A 25045-nucleotide genomic window follows, 5' to 3' on the forward strand; every position below is an offset into this window, starting at 1 on the left:
TGCGAAACTGGAACGACCCAGAGCAGTGGCTGCAGGCCATGCCTGGATCCCGAGCCCCGGAAGGTAGCCCTTCCGACCGTACCCCCATAGGGAAGCGCTTCAACACCGAGTCTTGCCTCGCAGTGAGCGGTCAGTGCGACCCGAGCAGAGAGCAGCATCTGCAGCTTCCAGGCACCGGTCTCCGCCCCAGAGAGCAGGTGTCGTGCGCACGCTACTGCGGCTGAGATTTGCTCTGAGATCGGGACGTCCCCGCCGCTCTCGAGACGAAGCGCACATCCGGACTGGCCCAGCTTCCACCCGGTGTGAGGGAGGCCCAGCGCCTAGATGAGCCCGAGCAGCGCCCAGTCACGCCCCAGGATACACCTGTCACAAAGCCACGCCGACCCCAGCCGCCCGGCCCGGAAGGCCCGCGCCTGCGCAGTGGCGTCCGGCGCCGGAGGCCGCGCCTGCGCCGAGCGAGTGCCGCAGGGACCGCGCCTGCGCGGTGCGAAGAGGCGGCCCCGAGCTGCGTGTCGCCGCCGACGGCCCGGGTGGTGGCTATGGAGGCCCCGGCGCCGCCGAGCGAGCTGGTATCCGAGGAGGGCCGGAACCGGAAGGCGGTGCTGTGCCGGCGCTGCGGCTCCCGCGTGCTGCAGCCGGGCACGGCGCTCTTCTCCCGCCGGCAGGTGAGGGCGCGGGGGGGTGGGGGGGGGCGGGGGCGGTGGCGGGCCTCGACCCCGTCCCGTCCCGCCGGGGCCGCACACACCGTGGGGCCCCCACGCCGGGCTGCGCAGACCGAGCTCCGCGGGGCCTGGGCCGTAGTTCCTCAGGCCCAGATGTCGGTGTCCGTGGTCCTGTCGCGGCCTCCTGCCTCTTTCCCCGCGCGCCGCCACGCTCCGCGGGGACCCGGGGGAGGGAACGCGAGGACCCGGGGAGTGGACGCGGGGACCTGGGGGGAGGGGACGTGGACGCGGGGACTGGGCGAAGTGGACGCGGGGACCCGGGGAGTGGACGCGGGGACCTGGGGGAGGGGACGTGGACGCGGGGACTGGGCGAAGTGGACGCAAGGACCGGGGGAGTGGACGCGGGGACTGGGCGAAGTGGACGCGGGGACCCCGGGGAGTGGGCGCGGGAGGAAGGGACGGCAGGCGGGGGACGTCCTAAGGGCACGGCCAGAACCCGCGGAGCGCTGGCTCCAGGTCGGTGAGCCCCTCCCACGTCGTGAATCACCGGGAGTGTGGGTCTTCCGCTGCTCGGACCCGGTGCCCTGTGCCCGCTGCCCAGAGAGCGGTGGAGGGTGGACACAGACCCTGGGTTTTAAGTGAGGGAGTGGGGCTCTCGGCCCTCACAACTAACTAAGCCCCACAGTCCGTGTTCTTTTTAAGTCCTGTGAACAGTTTCTCTATAAAATGTTCTCTGTCCTTTGGTAAAACTCAGAGGTTTCAGAGAGGAAATTACAGTCACAGAGAAAAGAAACATTCACTGAAGAGCTTGAGACTGCAAAGGGCAGTAAGTTAAGAACGGAGTCACTGCTTCCTTACACTTTTTGAGGGGACGGGTGGTCAGGGCAGGAGAGCCAGAGGAGGTGGGCTGGTGGGAGAGAAGGGGAGAGCGGGTGTGGGTGGCAGTGGGCTGTTCTCCAGCTGAGCGGGCACCTCACAGGGCCCAGCAGGCATTCTCCTGGCCTCCGTCCCAGGGGGATGAGAACGAGTTGGCACCAGAGTTCAGTGCATCTTGGTTTCTGAGAGCCGAGACCCGGAAACAGCCCAGGGCCTCCCAGGGGTGACCAAGGAGCTGCAGGACAGCGTGCCGTGGGCACCACGACGTGGGTGACTCTCCAGGGAGCTCTGCTGAGTGAAGAAAGCTGGTCCCAAAAGATTATTACTGTATCATTCCGTTTATGTGACATTTTTGAATTTTAGAGATGGAGAACCAATGAGTGATTGCCAGGAGGTAGGAAGGGGAGGGTAGGTGTCAGGGTGAGTGTGGTTGTAAGAGGATAGGCGGATGGTGGTGATGGCGGCACCGTACTGTGAATGTCCTCAATGGCACCAGACAGTCTTATGTTGTGTGTAGTTATCACAGTAAGAGATCAGGAACCAAAGTGGAACATGCTGCCTCTCTCTAGGCGGCCTTGCCCTGGTTCTTGTCGCATAACAGAATTGCCCCAGACCCTGACTTGAAACCATTTTGGTCACAAATTTGGGGATTGGCCAGGCCCAGCTACGTCTCGGCTGTTCCACTGTGGGTCTTTCACGGGACAGCCATCAGAGGGGCCGTCTCAGAAGCCTGCTCACGCCTGTGTCCACCTGTGGGCCGGGAGGATCCCAGCGTCTGGAACAGGCTGTGGTGAGCCGCTCCTCAGTTTCTGCCAGCGGTCTCAGGGAAGCCACAGTTCAAGCTCCAAGAGAAACCTGCAGAAGTGGCCCCGCCTTCCCTCACCTCGCCTGCCCGCCTCCCCCTCAGCCCACCAGGCGCAAGGAGGGAGGCAAGTTGTCCGAAGCTTGGGAGGACTGTCAGAGAATGTATGGACATGCTTTAAGAGCACCACAAGTACTTACTGAAGGGACAGTTACAAAAAAGGTTAACAGACGGTTGGATGGTGTCCCCAACTCTATGGACATGAATTTGAATAAGCTCGGGGAGTTGGTGATGGACAGGGAAGCCGGGCGTGCTGCAGTCTGTGGGGTCGCAGAGTCTGACACCACTGAGCGACTGAACTGAACAGAAGTTCTTTCTGTTTTGTAACAGTTTTTATCCTCAACTGCAGCATAGCACGGGCTCCCCAGGTGGGGCCAGTGGCAAAGAGTCTGCCTGCCAGTACAGGAGACGTGAGAGGCTGGGGTTCAATCCCCAGGTCGGGACGATCCCCTAGAGGAGGGCATGGCAGTTCGCTCCAATACTCTTGCCTGGAGAATCCCATGGACAGAGGAGCCTGGAGGGCTACAGTCCAGAGGTCACAAAGAGTTGGACACGACTGAAGCAGCTTAGCGTGCACACGCACACACACACACACACACACAGAGTGTAGCATGCTTGCCAAGTTTTCTATAATGAGAATGTATTTTTATAAAGAGAATATTTTATATTTAAAAGGGTACTGTGGATAGTTAATGAAAAAAGCACAAGAGGTTTCCCTGAGACGTCAGCAGAATCTCAAGAGTTCAGTGCAGCTCAGCAGCCTGTCCAGGATCAGGGCGCTATCCAGGGTCACCACATGGAAGAAATCACAGGGATTGCGTGTGTATATGCGTGCATGCATACACCAAGGCTCTCCTCGTGAGTGGGAGATGCAGAGATCCTGGAGATAACGGTCCAAATTCTAGTAGACTTTTCTTCCTCCTGTTCCTTTTCTAAATCCAGCATATTTGTAACAGTGATGGAGCAGATTGAAGCCAGATACCCCGGGTTTACCCTGTTAGTAAACGTGTGATCTCTGCTCTGGATGGTGTGCTGTTGCAGGCACTGGGGATGTGCTCATGAACAAGAAAATTGACCTGGTGGAGGGAGACCCTGATAAACAGCTGAGCCAGTAAACAGATAAGATGGTCTCAGAGAACGATAAGCTAGGAGCAGTGTGAGGAAACTGGGGGTGACGGATACTTGTTATCTTGATGGTGCGGTCAAGGCTCGTCCCTGAGCAGTGTGTTGGTACCAGAATGTGTCCGGTTGTCCACTTGGGTTGTGTGTGTCAGTTACATCTCAGTCAAGCCGCTTTGAAAAATGCAGGCGTGGGAAGCTAGTCCAGGTCGTCTGGTTGGAGGAGACCCGAGGAGGTCACGCGTGAGCCGAGTGTTAGGGAGCCCTTGGGAGCTGGCAGGAAGGCTGGTGCATCGGGCCGGGTGGGTGGGAGCGGAGGAAGGCGGGCCCTGTGCGCCTGGGGAGGCCCCGGTTCCCCCCGCACCCAGGGCGCACTGTCCCGGCTTTCCTGAGAACCCCTGGGCGGGGAGCTCTGGGCCGCGGGGAGCTCTGGGCCGCGGGGAGTAAGCCGGCCCTGGTCTGTGTTCTCCCCTGCAGCTCTTCCTCCCGTCCATGAGGAAGAAGCCGGCGCTGGCCGGCGGCGGCGGCCCGGAGGGCGACCTCCTGCAGGAGCACTGGCTGGTGGAGGACATGTTCACTTTCGAGAACGTGGGCTTCACCAAGGACGTGGGCAACGTCAAGTTCCTGGTCTGTGCAGACTGCGAGGTGGGCCCCATCGGCTGGCACTGCCTGGATGACAAGGACAGTTTCTATGTGGCTTTGGACCGGGTTTCCCATGAGTGACGCGGGGGTGCGGCTCCCCCCTACTATTAAAGCTTTCTCCAGGGACTGCCCTGTCGCCTGCTCTGCACTGACGTCCACTGTGAGCGCCACCCGCCCGTCCGGCCCAGGCCCACGCGCCTCCTTGTGGCCTCCGCGCGGGCGCTCGCTTAGGTCTCCTCCCCTCCGCTCTCCCGGCTCCGGACACGGTACTCCCGCAGATCTCCCCTCCCGGCCTCCCTCCCGTGCCGGGCTCCCTGTCTCCACTCAGGAGTTAGCCACGGTCCGCCCTGAGGACACGTGACCCAGAGCACTCACGACGGTGCTGACCACTGAAACCTGCCTTTGGGTCTTGTTAAGGAAAGCGCGTGAGCACCTCAGAGCGACTTGTGTGGCTGACTTTGTCTACAGTAATTTATTCTCTAAGAGTAAAGCATTTCCAGACTGCAGGATTCCAACCACCCCTCAGAAGTACCTTACTTTGGATACACATCTGAGACCACCTCGGGGGTTTCTCCTGGGGCTGATGGAGACTTCACTGTGCAGGCGGCCATGGCTCCCCTTCCTTCACACCCTGCTGTGGTTTCTCTCTGGGGAAGCTCATCACTGCTGTCAGTGAGCTGCACATCAGCTGTGCGCTCCTGTCTGCCGGCCACGCCAAGGAGACCCCGGCCCTGGCCGTGCACTCGGCGTCTCCCGGGATGAGTGGAGAGGGTGGGGTGCTGGGGTGGTCTTTGCCGTATCTCGCGCGGCTTTCTGTGTGCTTTTCCTGGACTTGTAACCCTTCCCTGGCACCTAGGGGAGACGACACAGTCCACACACAGCTGGCTCAGCAGGACTCTGCAGGGGTCAGACCTCCGTCCAGTGCCTCTCATCGTGGTGGGGCTGCTCTGACAGTTCGATGTTCAGCACCCTTCTCGGTTCTGCCGTCTCTCTCTGAGATGCCTCACTGGCTTGGGAGTCCGTGAGGCCAGGTTCCCAGCCTCCTCCCGCCTTGCCTGCCTCCGAGGCTCAGGAGACTAGAACGGGAGCGAGGACTCCATGGAGACCTTACAGACATTCCTTTCCCCGTTTTCCAGCCGCTTTCTCCCTCCTCCCCCCAGAACTTACCCTAACGGCCCCCCACTAAAGTGCAGGCCTTGGACACAGTTTTGCAACCAACCTCTCACCTGGGCAGGTGGCTTCAGTCCCCGGCTGTAGACTCACAGGCTCTGGAAGATTTGCAGATGGGCGGTCAGGCGTCCGTGACTGTGGCATTTTGCAGAAAAACTGCACATCCCCTCAGGTCAGAAGGGACAAACCACGTAGATGCCTCTGGGCACATACAGCCCCTCAAATTATGAGCCAAAACGTGGGCAGTGTTTTTTAAATTGGACCTTTCCTTAATCACAGAAACGGTGTACATTCATTGCAGATAAATACAGATGCGTGTATAAAGTTTTTAATCACTCATACTTGCACCGTCCAGAAACGGCCGACGATAATGCGGTGTACATTCCTCTCAGTGGTTTTCTGTGTGTACTCATGTAGGATTTTCAAAAACAAATACGAGGTCATATTGTACTCTCATAACTTACTTTTTCCATTTAACAAAATACGGGCTTCCCATGTCAGTAAACGTCCGCTCTGCCTCCATCATGTTGAGTCGTTACCTGTACTTCTGTGCTGTAATTTGTTTAAACGATCCACTGTTAGACTGCCTCCGCTTTCTTGTAAATCATGTGATGTCAGTTGACTGTCCACGATTTCCTATTATTTCCTCGTGCTCGTGAGCCGTGGGCTTGCGGTGGGGGGTGTCCCCGGGCTCCGCTTCCTGACGCGGTGCCCCGGAGCGGCGGAGCCCCTCAGCCTCCTGCCCGGCAGTTCCTGACACTGGGTATTTATTATCTTAAATGAACGTGTTGCTACTGTAATGGGAGGAAAGATAGTTCTTGCTTTAATTTGTGCTTATTTCTAATGAGTATTTTACATACTTGTCATTTGTGTTTTTTTTTTTGAGAATTGCCAAACGTTCCTCCAGTAGCCAAAAATATAGTTGTTTCTCTGCCTTTTCAGCTTGATTTGAAAGAAATAAATGCATTTAAGCAGTGGCAATTAGATTCCTGCACATCCTTGGGCTGAATATAGAGGTTGAGACAGAAAGGAGGGCTGAAACCTGTGCCTCAGGACCATCCTGGGGTCTCTCGGCTGAATAACCAACCCCTGGGTGTCTGCTGTGACACGGGTCATCCTGCGCCACACACACGCACACGCACAGCCCCGGCGTGGGTGCCTTGACTTAGGGAGCCCAGCACTGAGCCTGACTATCGGCTGCAGCTCTTGCGCTGGAGCAGCGGGTTTTTCCAAGGCCTTCCTGTGTTGACCCAGAATCGTATGCGTACTGACGTCTACACCCCTTTGCCTGAGGCTCCTTGAGTAACTCCACCCTGTGGCTGTGACGAGGACTTCTGCCCGGGTACCGGTGTACTCACCACCCCAGTGAGGTCAGTTCAGAAGGCTGCACACCGTATTGTAAAAGTCCTGTGGCAGCAGGGTGCTCACAGGAGTTTGGAGAATTACTGGACCAGGATTGCTGAGAAGACAGAGGCCCTGGGTGGTGGGCTTACTGTGGTGGGCGCTCCCCTCCTGGGGGCGTTTCCCGTCTTCAAGGAGGCTGATGGGCAGTTCTGATGACTTGCATAGGTGGGATTAGGGCCTGCCAACAGGTGTGCCCCTGGTGACCACCCCTTACTTTGGGGTGAGGCCCCCAGTCCTCTGGCACAGGAGCAGGTGAGACAGAGTGGGGAGCAGAAGGCTCTGAGGGGTTGTAGCTCAGCCTCGAACTCTTGTCCTTAACGTTGGACTCCAATGATCCCAAGTGTTGGCAGGAGCCAACAAAAACCCTCTAGAGGAAAATGTCATCAGCTTAAACTTTTGAGTTCTTTCTACAAGCAATATTGCTAATTACTAATTTATTGCATCCTGAATGCAATAAAATGTAACCAAGTGTATGAGACAAGATGATAACACCAATGAAACAAAGACTATGGAACAGGCCCCTTAGGCTGGGGAATAGAGGAGCTTTCAGACCAAGACTGTAAAATAATTGCTTACTCTAAAGGTGATACCAGACGTGGCGGGGATGGGGGGAGTGAATTCTAGAATCTTAAAATCCAAAACCAAAAGTAAGAGTTCACTGGAAGGTTATAATAGTAGATTAGATACAGCTGGAGAGAGAACTAGGAAACTGGAAACTGACAGTGAGTCTGCGAGCACACAGCACACAAGTGAGCTCAGGGGCCAGAGAACCATGCCCACAGCACACAGCACACAAGTGAGCCTGGGCCAGAGAACCACCACCACAGGCCAGACCCATTCTAAGCAACATCTGATTTATTGGGATTCAGGAGCCTTCACGTTAAGAATGGTTTTTGCCTTTGTAAATGGGCATGTAAATATCTACATAAAATTCTCACTCTTGCCTTAGCCCACAAAGTCTATTTATCTAGTCCTTAAAGAAAAAAGTTTGTCAACTCCTAACCGTAACAATGTGAGATCTGGACCATAAAGAAGGCTGAGTGCCGAAGAATTGATGCCTTTGAACTGTGGTGTTGGAGAAGACTCTTGAGAGTCCCTTGGACTGCAAGATCAAACCAGTCAATCCTAAAAGAAATCAACCCTGAAAATTCATTGGAAGGACTGATGCTGAAGCTCCAACACTTTAGCCACCTGATATGAAGAGTCCACTCATTGGAAAAGACCCTGATGCTGGGAAAGACTGAAGGCAGGAGAAGGGGATGACAGAGGATGAGATGGTTGGATGTCATCACCGACTTAACAGACATGAGTTTGAGCAAACTCTGGGAGACAGTGAAGGACAGGGAAGTCTGGTATGCTGCAGTCTGTGGGGTCTCAGACACAACTGAACAACTGAACAAAAAGAATTGTAACAATGTCAACTTATTCCTCAAACTGATGTATGTAAATTTAATAAAAGCCCTATCAAAAAACCCAATAGGTTTTGTGTGTGTGTGAGATTCAACAACTGATCCTAAAAGTTGTATGTAAACACAAAGGACTAAGAATAGCCAAGACAGTCATGGAGAAAAACCAGATGGGAAGATTTCTCTTTTCGAGAGACATGGTAGTTTGTCACAAGGGTAGAACAAAATCTCTTAGAAACAGCCCCATCTGTATGGATACTTGACTTACGACCAAGGCAGGGGCCATGGTCTGGAAGGGCAAGGTCAGGAGGACTTCAGCAAGGCTGGGAATGTTCTGCTTTTTAAGAGTCCGCATGGTGATTATGTCGTAAGTTAAGCTGTGCATCTTTTGTGCGCTTTCCTAGTAGGAAGGTTTTTAAAAGAGAGCAGGGCTTCCCCGGTGGTCCCTTGGCTAAGACTCTGCACTCCCAGTGCAGAGGGCTCAGCTTTGATCCCTGGGCAGGGAACTAGTGACAGATTTCATTTTGGGGGGCTCCAGAAAGAGGACAGTGAAAAAGTTGGCTTAAAGCTCAACATTCAGAAAACGAAGATCATGGCATCCGGTCCCATCACTTCATGGGAAATAGATGGGGAAACAGTGTCAGACTTTATTTTTGGGCTTCAAAATCACTGCAGATGGTGACTGCAGCCATGAAATTAAAAGACGCTTGCTCCTTGGAAGGAAAGTTATGACCAACCTAGATAGCATATTGAAAAGCAGAGACATTACTTTGCCAACAAAGGTCTGTCTAGTCAAGGCTATGGTTTTTCCCTTGGTCATGTATGGATGTGAGAGTTGGACTGTGAAGAAAGCTGAGCACTGAAGAATTGATGCTTTTGAACTGTGGTGTTGGAGAAGACTCTTGAGAGTCCCTTGGACTGCAAGGAGATCCAACCAGTCCATTCTGAAGGAGATCAGTCCTGGGCATTCATTGGAAGGACTGATGCGGAAGCTGAAACTCCAATACTTTGGCCACCTCATGCGAAGAGTTGACTCATTGGAAAAGACCCTGATGCTGGGAGGGATTGGGGGCAGGAGGAAAAGGGGACGACAGAGGATGAGATGGCTGGATGGCATCACCGACTTGATGGACATGAGTTTGGGTAAACTCCGGGAGTTGATGATGGACAGGGAGGCCTGCCGTGCTGCGATTCATGGGATCGCAGAGTAGGACACGACTGAGCGACTGAACTGAACTGAAAATCACTGCAAAGGGTGACTGCAGCCATGAAATTAAAGGATGCTTACTACTTGGAAAGAAAGTTATGACAGACCTAGACAGCATATTAAAAAGAGACATTGCTGACAAAGGTCCGTCTAGTCAAAGCCATGGTTTTTCCTGTAGTCATGTATGGATGTAACAACTGGACCATAAAGAAGGCTGAGTACTGAAGAATTGATGCTTTTGAACTGTGGTGTTAGAGAAGAATTGAGGATCCCTTGGACTGCAAGGATATCAAACCAGTCAATCCTGAAAGAAATCAACCCTGTATATTCATTAGAAGGACTGATGCTGAAGCTCCAACACTTTGGCCACCTGATGTGAAGAGACGACTCAATGGAAAAGACCCGAAGCTGGGAGAGGAGGGCAAGAGGAGAAGGGGATGACAGAGGACGAGATGGTTGGATAGCATCGTTGACTCAATGGACACAAGTTTGAGCAAGCTCCAGGAGATAGCGAAGGACAGGACAGGGAAGCTAGGCACAGCTTGGCAGCAGTCCATGGTGTTACAAAGGATCAGACACGACTTAGCGCGTACATGATGAACAACAGGGGACTGTATCCACGTGCTGCAACTAAGAGTTTGCATGCCACAAGTTAGAGCCAGTGCAACCAGATGAGTAAAGTAACCAATGGTCCTGTGCAAAGCCTACTTTTGTAAGCAGCTCAGGAACCACCTGCACAGCCTTGGCACTGGCTCAAGAATGACTGCTCCAGGGATGGCCCTACTGTCTCCCTGGCACCTTGATTCTTTGCCCCTCCATCAGGACAGTCTCGTGCCCACAGAGCCTGTCCACCTTCCCTGGCCCCTCCATTGCCCAGGCTAACATGTAATTGCTCTGAAGTGGGGGAGCATGGGGGAGAGATTGCAGGCCCGTCAGGATTCTTCAGAGGGCTTGGACACTAGATGTGACCCCAGGCCTTCCCCTCCAATCACAGGAGTATTTTGAATTCCCGAAGTGGGTATAAGTGACGGGGGGGGGGGAGGTGAGAATAAATCAAGCAACCTCATCTTACCTGGAGTGAGGTCAGAAGGGGCACCTTTCAGGCCCGGTTTGCATCACCAGCAGGAAGAGGGAGATGGGGTATAGCTGTTTTCTCTCTGGCACAAGGCAGGACATTTTCCACACAGTTTTTCTCCTCCTAAGCCCAGTGAAAGCACGTCCCTCTCTGCTCTCCTGACGTGCCTGTGACTCACCACAACTTGCCTGTCCCAAGTTGCAATTCTCTGCTATTCCCGAATAAACCCATTTTGCTGGTAAAAATAACTGCCTTTTATTTTTGAGGTTGACAAGACAGAGAAAAAAGGAGATGGAAAAGTCAGAAATAAAAATCTAAACTTGGAAATAGATAATAGAAGTAAATCCAGATACCATGTAAAAGGACTAGTTTCAATCGGTGTGATGTAAAGAAGCACACTGTCAAGGTATGGGGGTGGGTGATCCCACATGTAACAGGAGGATGTTACTGTTTCAAATGTATTTATAACTCCTGGGTCAGTGGAGGATGGAGAGGTTCTTAACAGGCTGACTCTCCCAGCAGGTGGGGTGCAGGCCAAAGAGGCAAAGGCAGATGATGGTGTTGAGTTCAGGGCCAGGCAGCCTCACACTGACCCTCGATAGGCCCACCTTGGGCAGAGCAGGGCTCCCCGTGCAAGTTGTTTCCTTCAGGGCAGTGATGGCCAATGGCTTGTGCGTCTGAGCTTTGTACACATGAAGTTTCAGAGCACTGGCTTGAATTCCCACCCACTGTCCCCTTATCCCTTGACCAGAACATCCACCGTGGAGCTGGCAGCCTCAGAAACCACCACGGTTGAGACCAGAGAACACGCTTCATAGTTTCAAGTTCACTTGGGCGCCCTGGGCTTGAGCCCCTGAGCCACCAGGCATCTCATCTTTAAATAGTTTAGGGCACTTTCGGATGGCATGGCTAGGGTGTTGTGGGTAAACAGATGCAGGAAGCCAGGGGCACTGGTGGCCGACCCTGACTCTGTCTTCCTGAGCTCTACCAGCAGAAAGTCATCGTCCCGGAAGGTTTCCCGGGGCAAGAATCCAAGCCCAACCCACATACACGGTGTGCAGTCACCTGTCCACCAGGAGGAGGTGGCAGGAGACGACAGGTTAGAAGTCCTCTGGGAAGGGCCGACGGGCGGGGACAGGACAGGAGTCCTCTAAATGAGAAGGGCGCAGCAGTGAAGATACCATTGCGGGGGCCCAATCATCCTGTAAACGCCAGCCATTCCTCCCACACCAGGAAACGCACCCGCGCGTTGCACTCGGGTATTCAGAATTAGAACCGCATCTCAGAGGTCCCTCCGCTGGTCACCTGAGGAGAGGGGAAATGTGTGCAGGCCCGTCATCATGCAAACACCAGCAACCAGCCCTGGGGGAGCACGGCCGTGCCCCGCGGAGGACGCCGCGCGCGCGCCCGCCGGCCGGCTCGGGCCGCAGGTCCGCTGGGCTGCCGGGCAGCCTGGGCCCGCTCTCGGGGCGCTGCCCCCCTGGGCTGCAGCACGGCCCCCTCGGCCGCACCCGGCCGCCGCCCTCTGTGCCGCCGTCGGACCTCCGACCGCGTTCCCTCAGGCGGCTCTCGCTCTCCGCCGGTTGCGAAGCGAGCCTCAAGCGGGCGACGCCCCTTCCCGCCAGGCCCGGTGGCGCCCGTGTGAAGACCTGAGGCGGAAGCCTTCCCAGGGCTCCAGCGGAGGGCGGGCTGGCCGACAGGACGCGGCCCGCGGCGAGCGGGGCGGCTCCGGGGGAGCGCGCGTGTTCCCAGGCCTCTCAGGGCGCGGTGGGGTCCGGCCCGCGGTCAGACCCGCGGTCAGAGGCGCCCCTGCCCCCGCCGTCGCGGCCCAGGGCGCGAAGCCCCTCCGCGGGAAGAAGAGCCCGGGCCCCTCAGACCGGCGCGCGGCCGGCCGGCGCCGCGAGGAGGCGCCCCGAGGAGGCGCCTTGGCCCGGCGCGGCGCCCCCTGGCGGCGGGGCGGGCGCGCGGGTGCGCCCTCTGCCGGCGCGGTGGCCCCCGCTGCCCTCCCCCGGACTAGCTCGTCGGCGCTGCGGGGCCGCCCGCCAGCAGGGGGCGCTGTGGACGAGCTCGCACAGCCGCCCAGCTCCGGGGGCTCGAAGGGCCCGGTCCCGGCGCTGAGCCCCTGTCCGAGGGCCGGGCTAGCAGCGCTCCGCCGCCCCACCTGCCCGGACGGGGCTGGCTTCTTGGTCTTGTCGAGCCCCGGCCCCTGGGCACTCGGAGCCCTGAGGGCCTCAGAGCGGGGGGCGGGAGCCCTGGAGGAAGGGCGCCGTCTCCCGGGACCGAGGCCCGCTAACACCCTGCGAGGACTGGCCTGCGCCCCCCCGCGCCGGGGCCAGGCCGGCCCTGCCCGCCCGAGGGCACCACACCCGGCGATGGTGGCCTGGGGACACGGGAGGAGGACCGCAGCACCTTCAGTGAGGCCGGCGCGGCAGCGCGGAGCTGCGGCTGGCCCCAGGCCTGGAGCCCTTGGACCCGGGACAGCGGGTGCTTGGGGTCCCCCCGCCCAGAGTCAGGGGAGCTCTGCTTGCGGGAGACGCTCCTGGAACTGGGTGGGGGGGTCGGGACACCGAGCCTCTGTGAGACTGTTCAGGAGGGCCCTGGCAAACAGCGTTTCCTGAGTCGGGGTCACACTCAGAACGGAGGCTGCGGAGGACAGCGGATGTAAAAGCTGGACCTGGACTTCCTCGCCTGCCCCTCAGGCTCCTGAGGGTGCTCGCGGGTCCCTGCTCGGCCTGACGTGAGGCAGCCCGGAGTCCCGGCCACCTCTTCTGCCTCTCGGTACCCCCTCCCAGTCTCCTGCTCCAGACAACCCCTTCCCACCTTTCTGAAGATGTGTTGTAGGTGTTAAGCTGTGGCCTGGGCTTTCTGCACCAGCGTGTGTTCTTATCCCTATGGAAAGTCAGTGAGGCGCCCCTGAAGTAGGATGAGGTGTCTGTGAGCAGAGGGAGGGGCCTGTCAGGGCCCCTGAGTGCCCCTCACTGGCCAGGCAGCAGGCAGGACTGCTTAGACGTGGGCCTCAGATCCCTCACGCCCTGCCGTGGGCTCTGCCTGGGTCCTGGGGGACGGGAAATGAGGCCTGGTCTCCCGCCCAGATGGGGTAAGAACTGGCTCCATCAGGCACCTAGCCTGAGCCGCTGGCATCTGGTGAGGAAGTTGCAGCCAGCTGCTCTGCCCACGGCCACTGCATGGGGGAAGGGGGTGCCACAGCCAGCGCTAGATCCACCGGATGCTGGTGAGTGGACACGCCCGCGGCACCTGCAGGACATCCGCATGTCCGCAGCATGCTCTCTGGCCCGGGAGGCTGGACATGTGTGGAAGCATGGGAAGCCTAGGTTGGGCTGTGGCTGGTGCTGGTGGTGTCCACCGCTTCCCTGGGGCTGCCGTGTTCCAAGTGTGGATCTGGGGGTAGAAGCCTGAGCCGCTGGCCCTGCCGCGCTGGCACCTCACGTTGCCGCCTGACGTCTTTTGCAGCCTCCTCTGACTCTGATCCGTGTCTAGCCCAGCAGGTGGGAGGAATCAGCCTTGATGCTCTGCTTGTTCTTCGACGCCTGAGCACGGCTTTCCAGCTGGGAGGGGCTCCCACTGGCCTTCTGCCCCTTCTCCAGTTCCGCCCAACCCCTGCCCAAGGCCTGGAGAGTCGGGGGCAGCGGCTGGGAGCCGGCAGCTCATGCTGCCCCTTCAGAGGGACTGTCCTGACGCTGTCTCCTCCAGGTGACGTGGGGGCCTGAAGCATCCCCAGGCTTAGGTCCTTCTTAAATGGAGAATTTTCTGTTTCAGTCATCAATTTGAATAACAGCTGCTTTTCTTTCTTTTTTGCTTTTCTTTTTTAAAATTTATTTTTGCTGATACACAGAAGACAGCCTATCGGTCTCAGGGCACACAGCACAGTGATCTGGTACGACTGTGTACTGCCAGTAAGTGGGGTTCTGCTGGGCAGAGGCTGTCTCAGTCTTCCAGCGTCCTTGCCTCCTTCCAAGGTAAAGCAGAGGCTCCTCTGCCCACAGGGGGCCAGTGGAGGACTGGTCCCCCCGGTTCTGTGGGGGGCCGACGCCCCTACGAGTGTTCAGGGCCCTGGATCGGCCTGAAGGAGAGGTGAGCCACGCCACCTCGGGGCTCTGACTGCAGCTGCTGGGAGTGTGTCCCCCTCCCGGTGGCACCAGAGGGCAGTGGAAGCCGGGCCTGTACCCTCCAGGCCGGTGGTGAGCCTTACCAGGGCTCCACCTGGTGCCTTATGACCACATGGGGTCCCAGAGCCAGGATCCCAAACAGTGAACCCCTGAAATCATTATGAAGTGCCTATGAGCCTCTTAGGCAAGAAGGCCCATAACTTTTTATCCTCAAAGGGATCCCCACAGAGAAAGGAACTGTTAGGGGATGCACGCTGACTGAAACCACCCACCCTGGCCAGCACCACGGTAACCATCTGCATGAGTTGTTTTACGACAGGAGGTCCTGGTAAGGAACTGGGAACTAATAAGCCTCCACCAACTGGAAGAGTTCGGGAAACGTCAAAAGGAGACACCACGTGTCCGACCACCTCCCAGAATCCTCTCTGGCATTCATCTTGGCTGAGCGATGTGTGCGCCACCAGGAAGGACTCTGAGTCAGAATGATGGGCTAAAGACCACCCGGAAACTAATCCCGTCACCATAAAACCCAAGACTGTGCGCCACGCGGCAGAGCGGTTCTCCTGGGTTCCCTTGCCCTACTGCTGTCCACCAGGGCACCCTTTCCCAATAAAATCTCTTGCTTTGTCAGCAGATATGTCTCCTAGGACAATTCATTTCCGAGTGTTAGACAAGAGCCCAGTTTCGGGCCCTGGAAGGGGTCCCCTTTCCTGCAACAGAACCACTGTTTGAGGGTCCAGCTGCCTGTGGTCTGAGAGATCAGTGTGTTCTCAGCAAAAAGGCCCAACAGGAACCACAGGCTGGACCGGACGCCCTTCCGGCACAGCCCAGGGTTCAGGTGGCTTGTGAGGCTTTCACGGCGAGACAGGAGTGGCCCCAAGGTGGGGGTTTGTGATGTGGGCCTGGGTCTCCTGCTGATTTCCAGACACACTTGTAGACTCAATGTGTGTGCGCCTGCCACTGAGCGGCTGTGAGCCCAGCTCGATTGAGCCCTGGGAGGGGTTTGCTGAGAGGATGGTGCCCAGCCGCCCTGTGACCCCCATGGTGCCCCCATGGGAGCCCCGTCAGGTGGCGGATCTGGCCCCCAGCCTCCTGTGTCCCTGCAGCTCCGAGGGCAGAGGTCTGCTGGTCCCCGCTTGACACGGCCCTCGACTGTACTGGTTTGTCTCAGTCTTAGGCCCAGCTGCAGCCCAGGCCTGGGTCTTCCTTACCTGCCCCCCTTTCCATTGTAGGGAACCAAGTTTCCCTGCTAGACCTGTTGACTTTCTACTTGAGAACCTTTAAACGTCATGGCTCCCCTAGGACTCTAGGGGCTCGGGGTAGAGGGGCAGTTAAGGTCCAAGAGGAAGGGGGGGCGGTCACAGAAAGCTGCCCGGCACCTCCTCAGGGATCTGGGTCTGTGTCGGGTGGCTCCGCCCAGCCTGCTCTGCTGGGACCTCACCGGACACAGCAGCTGGCACTTTCTGCTCTCTTCCTGCCTCTGCTTTTCCCCTGCTTGGTGCATGAATTCACACCTATTAGCAGTTCTGTTCATTTGGAGCGTCAGGGAGAGACCAGCCCTCACCACACAGGAGCCCAGGCAGCCGGAAGGAAGCTGAGCCGAGCCCGCCTGTGCTTTGGTGCCAGACAGTGAGTGAGTCAATGGTGGACAGAGTGAGCTTCGAGGTTCATCTGCACCAACTCACAGCCGCCACTTCCTCCCCTCGTGGTCCCAGAGTGGAGTAGAGTGAGCCACGCTCTGTTCCTACCCCCATCTTTTTTGTGTGTTTTAAATAATCAGGGAGAATCTGTTAAGTCCGGGCCCCACGTGGGCCAAGTCCTTTCCCAGGGAGAGCCTTGCACGGGTTCCATGTTTTATTCACGTTAATTCACTCAGCCACGCCAGGTCGTAGCTGCAGAACGCTTCGATCTCTGATGTGGCGGGTGGCATCTTTAGTTGCGGCATGTGGGATCTAGTTCCCTGACCAGGGATTGAACCCAGGACCCTCTGTGTTGGGAGCTCAGAGTTTCAGCCACTGGACCAGCAGGGAAGTCCCCCGGGTTCCTTTCAAACTATGGAGCCCGTGGTGGGGCGAGGACGAAAAGAGACAGCATTGCCTTTGGAGTTGTGTCCTGAACCAGGGACGCCTGCAGCCCGCAGCTCTCTGCCCAGGGCATGACGTGAGCCCTCCCCGGCGGACGGGTCTGCGAAGCTGCTGCCGTGGGGCTGGGGCCCTGGGACCGCCATCCTGGCCGCAGCAGAGTCTGAACTCAGGGGCCTTCCCCCCGTACCCCCCTTACCCTTCGTGCCTTACCCCGCCCTGGGAGCCATGGGAAGTCGGCTCCCTGAAGGCCTGGTGATTCACCTGCCTGTGATCTAGGACAGGAGACAGAGGGCGTTAGTCCTGGTGACGGGATGACGGGAAGGCGAGGGCCCTGCGCTCGGAGGGCTGTGGTGGGGTGGGAGGCGGCGCCTGGCTTCAGGCTCTCTCTGCCCGGGGTGGCTGAGAACAGTTCCCTTGTGACGCTTTCAACAGTCTTCCTCCTCTCACGCGTCCCCCCATCCTCCCTGGAGAGAAGCTGCGACAGGTCAGTGCTGTGCCCGGAGCCCACAGAGGGACTCTCCTTGTCCCCTTCTCCCCTCCTTGAAGCTCCCTGGATCTGGGGTGAGAAAGGTGCAGATGCGCGTGGAGGGCACAGGGGGCCCCACCCGGCCGAGGGCAGGCTTCCGGGAGCCAGACGCTGGAGGTGGCGGGGTGCTCGAGGCAGAGCCGGGGGTAGGCAAAGGTGTGGGGAACACGGGCACGTTGATGCTCGGGTGATGCTCAGTCCCGTCGTTTGCAGCTGAAACTGGAAGAGAGGGAGCTGGAGAAGAGTCAAGGGCTGGACGACCTTGACTTGGCACTTCTCTTTCAAATGCTCCTCCAGCATTTCTGCGTGCCTCGGATTATTCTAGACGCTATAGGGAACCGGTGGGGAACAAAAGGGTTGAACTTCCTCCTGCATGAAGTCTTCAGGTGCCTGCGCTTGGGGACACCTGTCCTCCGAGCATCGGCTGTCAGCCTGCAGTGATGCTGTGGGGCCTCCCGGGTTGTCATGCGGGTGGGGAGGGGGAGACTCTGACAGGTGGTGGGCAGAGACTACGGTGCTGCTCTGAGCCCTACCAAGCGCAGGGTGCCTGTCTGGGCAGAGGAGGGCACTGACCCCCCGAAGACCTCGAGTCTAGGGATTAAGGTTCAAGGGGAGGTCATAAAGGGCGATCACCCCTGTGTTCCTGACACCTCACCCTCCTCCTCGCAGTGCGGTCAGCTCATCACCCCCAGGAGATGGAGCTGGTTACTTAACCCCTGCTCGGAAGGACCTGGAGGGACCCCCCAAAGAGCAGTGTGCCCCCCCATGCTGTCTCCCTGTCACCCTCGGGAAGAAAGCCTGTTGAGTGTGGCCCCAGGGAGGGGATGCTCTCCTCTGGCCCCTCCTTGTCTGTGAGCTGAGGGTGTAGTCTAGATCCCAGCAGAGGGCACTCCCCGCGTCTCTCTGGAGGAAGACACAGGGTCCAGGCTATGAGGACACAGCTGAAGGGTGCTGAACGAGGTTCTTCCTGGCAAGCCGGGGCAGCCTCTCCCAAGAGGGGCATGTGGGATTCCATGCAGCAGCCCCTGGCGGGAGGTGGCTGACCCCAGCCCATTCGGTCATCTCTTCTAGAGAGGAACCCAGTGGGGTCAGGGGTTAAGGCCCCGCAGAGGCGTGAGGGGCCATGTGGAAGTCCAGCTGCATTATTCAGGGTTGAGAGGGCAGACTCTGAAGCCGGACTGGCCACACGTGGGCCCCAGATTTGCTGCTTCAGCACCAAGTGGCCCGGTCAAGTCGCTGGGCCTGTTTCCTGTCTGTAAACTGAGAGGCGGGGCTTCCTTGGTCCAGCGGTTAAGACCTCTCCTTCCAGGGCAGGGGCTGCAGGTTTGATTCCTGGTCAGGGAGCTGGGATCCCACCTGCCCTGCAGTCAAAAACCCAAAAGCATAAAACAGGAGCAATACTGTAACAAATTCAATTAAGACTTAAAAATGGTCCACATCAAAAACTTAATTAACAAATTAAAAAACAGATGGAAACAGTGGACCCACGACCATGGGCTGAGATGAGGATTAAGTGCCTGGACTGGGTCCTGGGCGCAGCGGGGCCGGCCCGCCAGCAGGGCCCCGGGGCCTGGTTCGAGCATCTCCTTCCACCACCTCCCTGTGCACAACGAGCCTCTGTGCCGCCTCGGAGGGGTCCTTTCTGTGCTTCCCCCAGGCGCTTCCTTTCCCCCAAATCTAGCTCTTTTGAAGACACTTGTTCTCGATAGTTCATGATCGCAACTTCCCCAGCCAAGGCCTCTCGCCACTCTTCCCGGTGTCTGGAGCTGCACGACTGTCCCTAAGAGTTCAGGCTTGGCTGCCCACCCCACCCCCCCCCCCACACACACACACAAAGCGCCCCTCACGGCCTCCCGGCCAGACCCTCATCCCGCCCGAGCCCCCAGCAGCTTGGAGGTCCATCAGAGGGGGCCCTTCCTCAGCTGCAGGCAGAGAGCTCTGTCCTCGTTCCCAGCCACGCAGCTGGCAGTGAGACCCAAACGTTTTACTGGAGTGACGGGTGGGGCTGGCTCCTCGCAGCAGGGCCTCCAACCAGAGGAGCGAAGTGTCAGTGACAGGCCCGTGGCCCTTGTCTCCTGCTGAGTGACAACACCCCAGGGTCTGGTGCTGGCAACCACCCCACGGGTTGGCTCACGGTCCCCCAGGCAGGGTGTGCTGGGGCCGCCCAGGCTGGCCGTACTCGCCCCTGCCTTCCATAAGGTGGCTGGACAACCCCGCCTCTGCCAAGGGCCCCTCTCTACAGCAATGGGAGCCTTCGTTTGTAGAGGACCACTTCCAGAGGGTGAACAGAAGCCAGGGGACTGGAGGCACCCAGGCTTAAGGCCTGGATGTGTTTGGGGTTGAACCCCAACCCCGTGGCCAGGGGCCCCTAAGGCCCCGAGGTTATGGACCTGCCAGCCCTACAGGTCCCCGTGTCCTCCTCCAAAGGCTCTGGGCCTGCCTCCAGTCCCACCGTCCGTATTGCAACCCACAAGCTGAGAAAGAGCGAGGCCCACTCCTGAAAGTCAAGAAGAGGGTCTCTGCCTCGGACACAGCCTCGAAGGAGCCCCGCATGGGCGCTGTGCCCCCTGCTGCTGCAGCGCCTCATGGAACTCGGATCCGAGGCCCCGGCACCAACCCTGATCTGATAGGCCAGCATGTGGGTGGAAAGGAGGCGGGCAGGCCCACTCTGAGCTCTAGGGACCCCGATGAGGCCCCTGATGGGCTGGAAGGTGAACAGATCTATCGTGCTGACCTCCTACTGAAGTGCGTGACAGCCTGACACTCAGGCAGTGAGTCCCCTGCAGTCTCGGCTCTTTGGGGAGGTGACATTTGTGTTTTGCATGAGGAAATTGATTTCCAGCCTGGACAGTCCCTGCTCCTGGATTAGGGGGAGGACTGGGAGAGCCGGGAGGTTGGCTGACAGGTTACCCCAACCATGCCTAGAAGAGCCCAAACCTGAAGGCAAGGTGAGAGGGTGATATACCACAGTCTTCTGGGGTCACGAGAGCAAAGAGCAGACATAGTGGGCAGGGGAGGGGGAGAGGGAGGGGCGGCAGGACAGCCCGGTGTCTGCGCAGGGGGTGGTGCGGGGACAGGGCGTGGCACAGATGGTGCAGTGGGGACTTCAGGCTCAGGGAGGAGGGCCTGCCGTGCACCCTGCGAGGCCTGGGGGACAAGGGTGCAGGAACAGCCCTGCAGTGTCTGGGGCAGGAAGCGCGCTCCAGGGCCCTCACAGCTGGGCTACATGTGGCGAGGGGAGTGCGGTCCCGAACGCAGAGCCAGCCAGGGAGGAGGCCGTGGGAAAGCACAGGCCAGCAGAGCCCCAGCCCCTGGGAAGAGCCCCGGGGCGGCGCCAAGAGGGAGAGGCTGCAGGCTGGAGAGCCCCGGGGACCCGACGCGAGGGCTCTTGCGAGTCCCGGGTCCTCACACACACAGACCCCACTTGCTTTCTCAGCAGCCCTGAGTGTCGGCATCCTACAGGCGAGACCACTTGGAACTCCAGAGGTCGGACCCTGCCCCCAGCATAGAGGCCGCCGGGAGCCAGCTGCCCTCTGAGTGTCCTCGGCCTGGGGTGGTGACACTGCGTCCAGGAAGCCCAGCTGGGTCCCAGAGCAGCCGGCCAGCCAGGGGAGGAGATGCCCCCTCTCCGCCTACCCGCGCCCCTTCCGTCTCTGACGGGTCTCTTCCCGGGAAGGCCCGGCTGATGGCCCTGGACCGGGGGGACGCTGTCGGACCGGGAGGCTCCGGGGGCTCACACGCTTCCCTCCGCTGCCAGCCTCCACCCCCGGGCAGCCTCCCCGGCCTCCCCGCGCCCCCTCCCGAGGCTCCCCAGCGCCTCTAGCGGGTGGACAGGGGCTGCCTGCGGCCGCTCTGGAGAGGCTGACCCGCGGCCGGGCGGCGGCCTGGGCGAGGGTGGGGAAGCCGAGTCCCGCTGCTGGAGCACGCTGACGGGAGGACGAGACGGGCTGGGCAAACCACGTTCAGTAAGCAATTCCAGGGACCCTGCTGGAGGCAGCTTACAGACCATTTTTTCAAAGCCCCGTTTTAGGGCTGTGGGTTTACGTCGGTAAGGTAACCGTCGTCAGAAACCGACACAAGCTGCAGAATCTGCTGTCGGACGTGCTGGGCTGACAGTTCCAGCCTGGGGTCGCCGAGGCTCGGCTGGAGCCCCCCGAGGATGGCGTGGACTTGGGCGGTGCCCGAACGTCCCCTCAGGTGAGGCTCTGACCCTGCCTGAAGGCGGACGGAAGAAGTGGCAGAAACCCCGGAACGTTCCCACGTTCAGGGCTGGGTGGAGAAACGGCGACCGGGACAGAGACCGTGAGCAGTCGGAGAGGCGTGTGGGAAACAGCTTCGTTTATGACTGCGGAGAGGCGGCTGCCGCCGGGGACAGGGCGGGGCGCCGGGCCGCGCCGAGGCCCCTCGCGTCCTGCTGGTTTTCCTTGATGTCTCCTTGCGCGCATCGATCGGTTTTGCTGTGCCGGGTCTTCGTTGCGGCGCGTGGGGTCCTTTTTTTGTGTTTTAGTAACAGCATGTGAACTCTGCTGTGGCACGTGGGATCTACCTCCCTGAGCAGGGATCGAACCCAGGCGCCCTGTACCGGGAGTGTGGAGGCTTAGCCACCGGGCTGCCAGGGAAGCCCCCATCTTGTTAGTTCTCATAGGCTTCCCCTTCCTGACCCCCTCCAGCTACCCCACCGGGGTGCCTGGGGTGACCTCCCCAAAGCAGCCACAGCCGCTTCCTCTCCTGCTCAGAACCGCTGTGACCCTCTGTTGCCGCCAGGGTATTCTAAACCCTTTCACTGGCTTCTACAGCTTTAAACAAGTAACTGCTTTGTTGAGACATAATTCACATATCCCACACTCTTCTTAAAGTATACTTTTCAGTGGTTCTCAGTATGTTCACAGAGTGCAACCATTACCACAGTCGGCTTTTCCTCGCCCGCAGATACGAGTCCCTTTGGACTTGCTGACTGCGGGCATCTCATGCAAGTGGAGCCGTAGCTCTGGCCTTTGTGACTGGTTTCCTCGACGCCGCGCAGTGATTTAAAGGTTCCTGCGCGCTGCAGCGCGTGTCAGCGTTCCAGCCCTTCTCCTGGCTGAGTAGTTATCTCATCATACGATACACCGTGTTTCACTTACCTGTTCCTCAGGGATGGACTTTTGGATTGTCTCCGCATTTGGGTTACTACCATGTTGCTATGACCATTCATGTGTGAAAGCCCTTGTGTGGACGTACGTTTTTATTTTCTTAAGTACATACAGACCTAGGAGTGAAACTGCTGGATCATATGGTAACTCTAACATTTTGAGAATTGTTAAACATTTTCCAAAGCGGCTGCCCCATTTTACAGCTCTGCTAAGCATGCGTGTGCTATGGTGTTGGAGAAGACTCTTGAGAGCTCCTTGGATACAAGGAGATCAGCCTGTTAGTCCTGAAGGAGATCAGCCCTGAATACTCACTGGGAGGATTGATGCGGAAACTGGAGCTCCAATACTTTGGCCACCTGATGTGAAGAACTGACTTACTGGAAAAGACTCTGATGCTGGGAGGGATTGAGGGCCGGAGGAGAAGGGCATGACAGAGGATGAGATGGTTGGATGGCATCACCGACTCAGGGGACATGAATTTGGGTAAACTCCGGAAGTTGGTGATGGACAGGGAGGCCTGGCGTGCTGCAGTCCATGGGGTCACAAAGAGTCAGACATGACTGAGGACTGAACAACAGCAATAGCATGTATGAAGCTCCAGTTTCTCCTCCTCACCAACACTTATTTCCTGTTTTTTAAATAGCCATCCTAGTGGGTGTGAAGTGGTGTTTCAATGTGGTTTTGATTTGCATTTCCTTAATGGCTAACCATGAGTGCCTTTTCGCTTGCTTGTTGGCCATTTGTGTATCTTTTTTAGAGAAATGTCTATTCAAATCCTTTGCCCATTTTTAATTGTGTTATTTGTCTTTTTATTATTGTGTGTGAGCTTTCTTTATACATTCTGGATATCTATCTCTCATCAGATATGATTTGCAGATGGTTTTCTCCCATTCTGTGGGTTATCTTATCACTTACTTGACACTATCCAGTTTATCTGGGGTTTCCCTGGTGGCTCAGTCAGTAAAGAATCCACCTGCAATGCAGGAGACGTGGGGTTGATCCTGCGTTGGGAAGTTCCCCTGGGAAAGGAAATGGCAACCCACTCCAGTGTTCTTGCCTGGGATATCCCATGGAGAGAGGAGCCTGGCGGGCTATAGTCCATGGGGTCCCAAGAGTCGAACACGATTTAATGACTAAACCACCAACCACGACCCTTTGGTGACTTGTGCCTTTGGTGTCGTATCTAAGAATCTATCGCCTAACCAAGGTCACAGCGATTTACACTTCTGTTTTCTTCTAAGAGCTTTTTCCTTTTTAGCTCTTCCGTCTGGGTCTAGATCCATTCTGGGTTCGTCTTTCATGTGAGGTAGGAGCCACACTTCGCTCCCTGGCATGTGGACAGGCAGCTGTCCTAGCACCGCTTGTTGCAAAGGTCATCCTTTCCCCACTGAACTGCCCATGGCCTCTTGTAAGCTGGTTATTTCTTAGTCCCGTGGCTGCATCTTCTGTCTCACTCCTACTCCAGCTCGCCCTCCACTTCCAGCCCCATTAAATGAGTGGTTTTCCCCAGTGAGCCAAGCTCCTTCTCACTTCTGGCCCACTTCCCCACATGCTATTTCTTTTACTGGAAAATCTTCCTGAACCTTCCTCATCACCTGGCTTTCTTCCCCGAAAATCTGGTAGGTCGGGTTTAGACATCGTGACTTCCAGAAAGCCTTTCCTAAGCTCCCAATGAAGTTTTAACGCAGGGCCACACTCCCCCGGGTCCTGTACTTCTTAACCCCCAGAGGAGCTCCTTTGGTCCCATAGTCGTGCGAGCCTGCCAAGTCCCTCCAGGCGTGTCTGACTCTGTGCGGCCCCGTGGACTGTAGCCCGTCAGGCTCCTCTGTCTGTAGGATTCTCCAGCCTAGAATACTGGGGTGGGTTGCCATGCCCTCCTCCAGGGGATCTTCCTGACCCAGGGTTGGACCCGCAACCCCATTCTCTTAGTCTCCTGCATTGGCAGGTGAGTTCTTTACCATTAGCGCCACCTGGGAAACCCAGAACATAGTAGGGATTCAGGCATTCTGATGGATGGACGAATCCCCGGAGTCAAGAAGAAGACTAATTTGTACCGTGTATTGCTGCAGAGAGTTAAGAAGAATGAGATCTGGAAACCTCTCTAGGTTTGACTATTTTTCTCATTACAAACAGGGAGGAGTCGCCGCAGCGCTGGGATTCAGAAGCCGGTGTGGGGGTGAGGAGTGAGCACCGAGGAGAGGGTGATGGTTTGGTTTGGTGGCAAACTGTTCGTTTCGCAGTCGTCTGTGAGGGAAGGAGGGAACTGGGCTGGCGCTAGTTCAGCTAGAACAGCTGAACGGCACTAGAACAGCTCAGAAAGACAGGGCCAAGGGCTTCGTTTCACTGCTGTGCATGTGTCTGTGAACTCCAGAGCCTTGGGGAGTTTGACTTCTCATGAGAGACCCTTTCTTAGCTTCTTCTGTGTGAATTCCAGGGCCTGGCTATGATTTCCCCTCCTGTTACCCCGCCCCTCCTGGTGGGAGAACACACACTATCACCCTGTCCTTGAGCTGACCTCAGCACCCCAGGAATAGAAAGGTTCTGGGAGCAACCAGGGTCTTGTCCCAAATTGGGCTAAGCTACATCTGGCCCAGGAAAAGAGGGCCTGTAAGAGTCCCTTGTTTGGGTAGAAAAAGGAAGGAGCAGGTGGAGCATCTTGTTGGCACTACACTGTCTTCCCTCTCTGCCCCTCATTCCCTGGCACAACCCCCCCACCACCCGCCCTGGCCCCAGATCACTCAGACAGGCTAGAA

The 25045-nt window shown here is 57.6% G+C and overlaps 1 protein-coding gene across 1 annotated transcript; it reads left to right on the forward strand.

The window, feature by feature from the left end:
- The first annotated feature begins 240 nt into the window (after window positions 1-240).
- RABIF (RAB interacting factor) lies at window positions 241-6312 on the forward strand. The gene is made up of 2 exons (XM_061381789.1): window positions 241-665; window positions 3997-6312. Exons 1-2 carry the CDS (start codon window positions 540-542, stop codon window positions 4240-4242), a joined length of 372 nt encoding a protein of 123 aa, XP_061237773.1. The 5' UTR covers window positions 241-539; the 3' UTR covers window positions 4243-6312.
- Window positions 6313-25045: the final 18733 nt, after the last annotated feature.

Source organism: Bos javanicus, chromosome 16 (assembly GCF_032452875.1).
Source record: "Bos javanicus breed banteng chromosome 16, ARS-OSU_banteng_1.0, whole genome shotgun sequence".
Taxonomy (NCBI): Eukaryota; Metazoa; Chordata; class Mammalia; order Artiodactyla; family Bovidae; genus Bos; species Bos javanicus.

Excerpts from the sequence above, each read along its gene's own strand:
- RABIF (XM_061381789.1), top strand. The coding sequence starts at position 540 with ATGGAGGCCCCGGCGCCGCCGAGCGAGCTGGTATCCGAGGAGGGCCGG. Across the intron at positions 666-3,996 it reads CGCTCTTCTCCCGCCGGCAG|CTCTTCCTCCCGTCCATGAG; the intron begins GTGAGGGCGCGG and ends TCTCCCCTGCAG.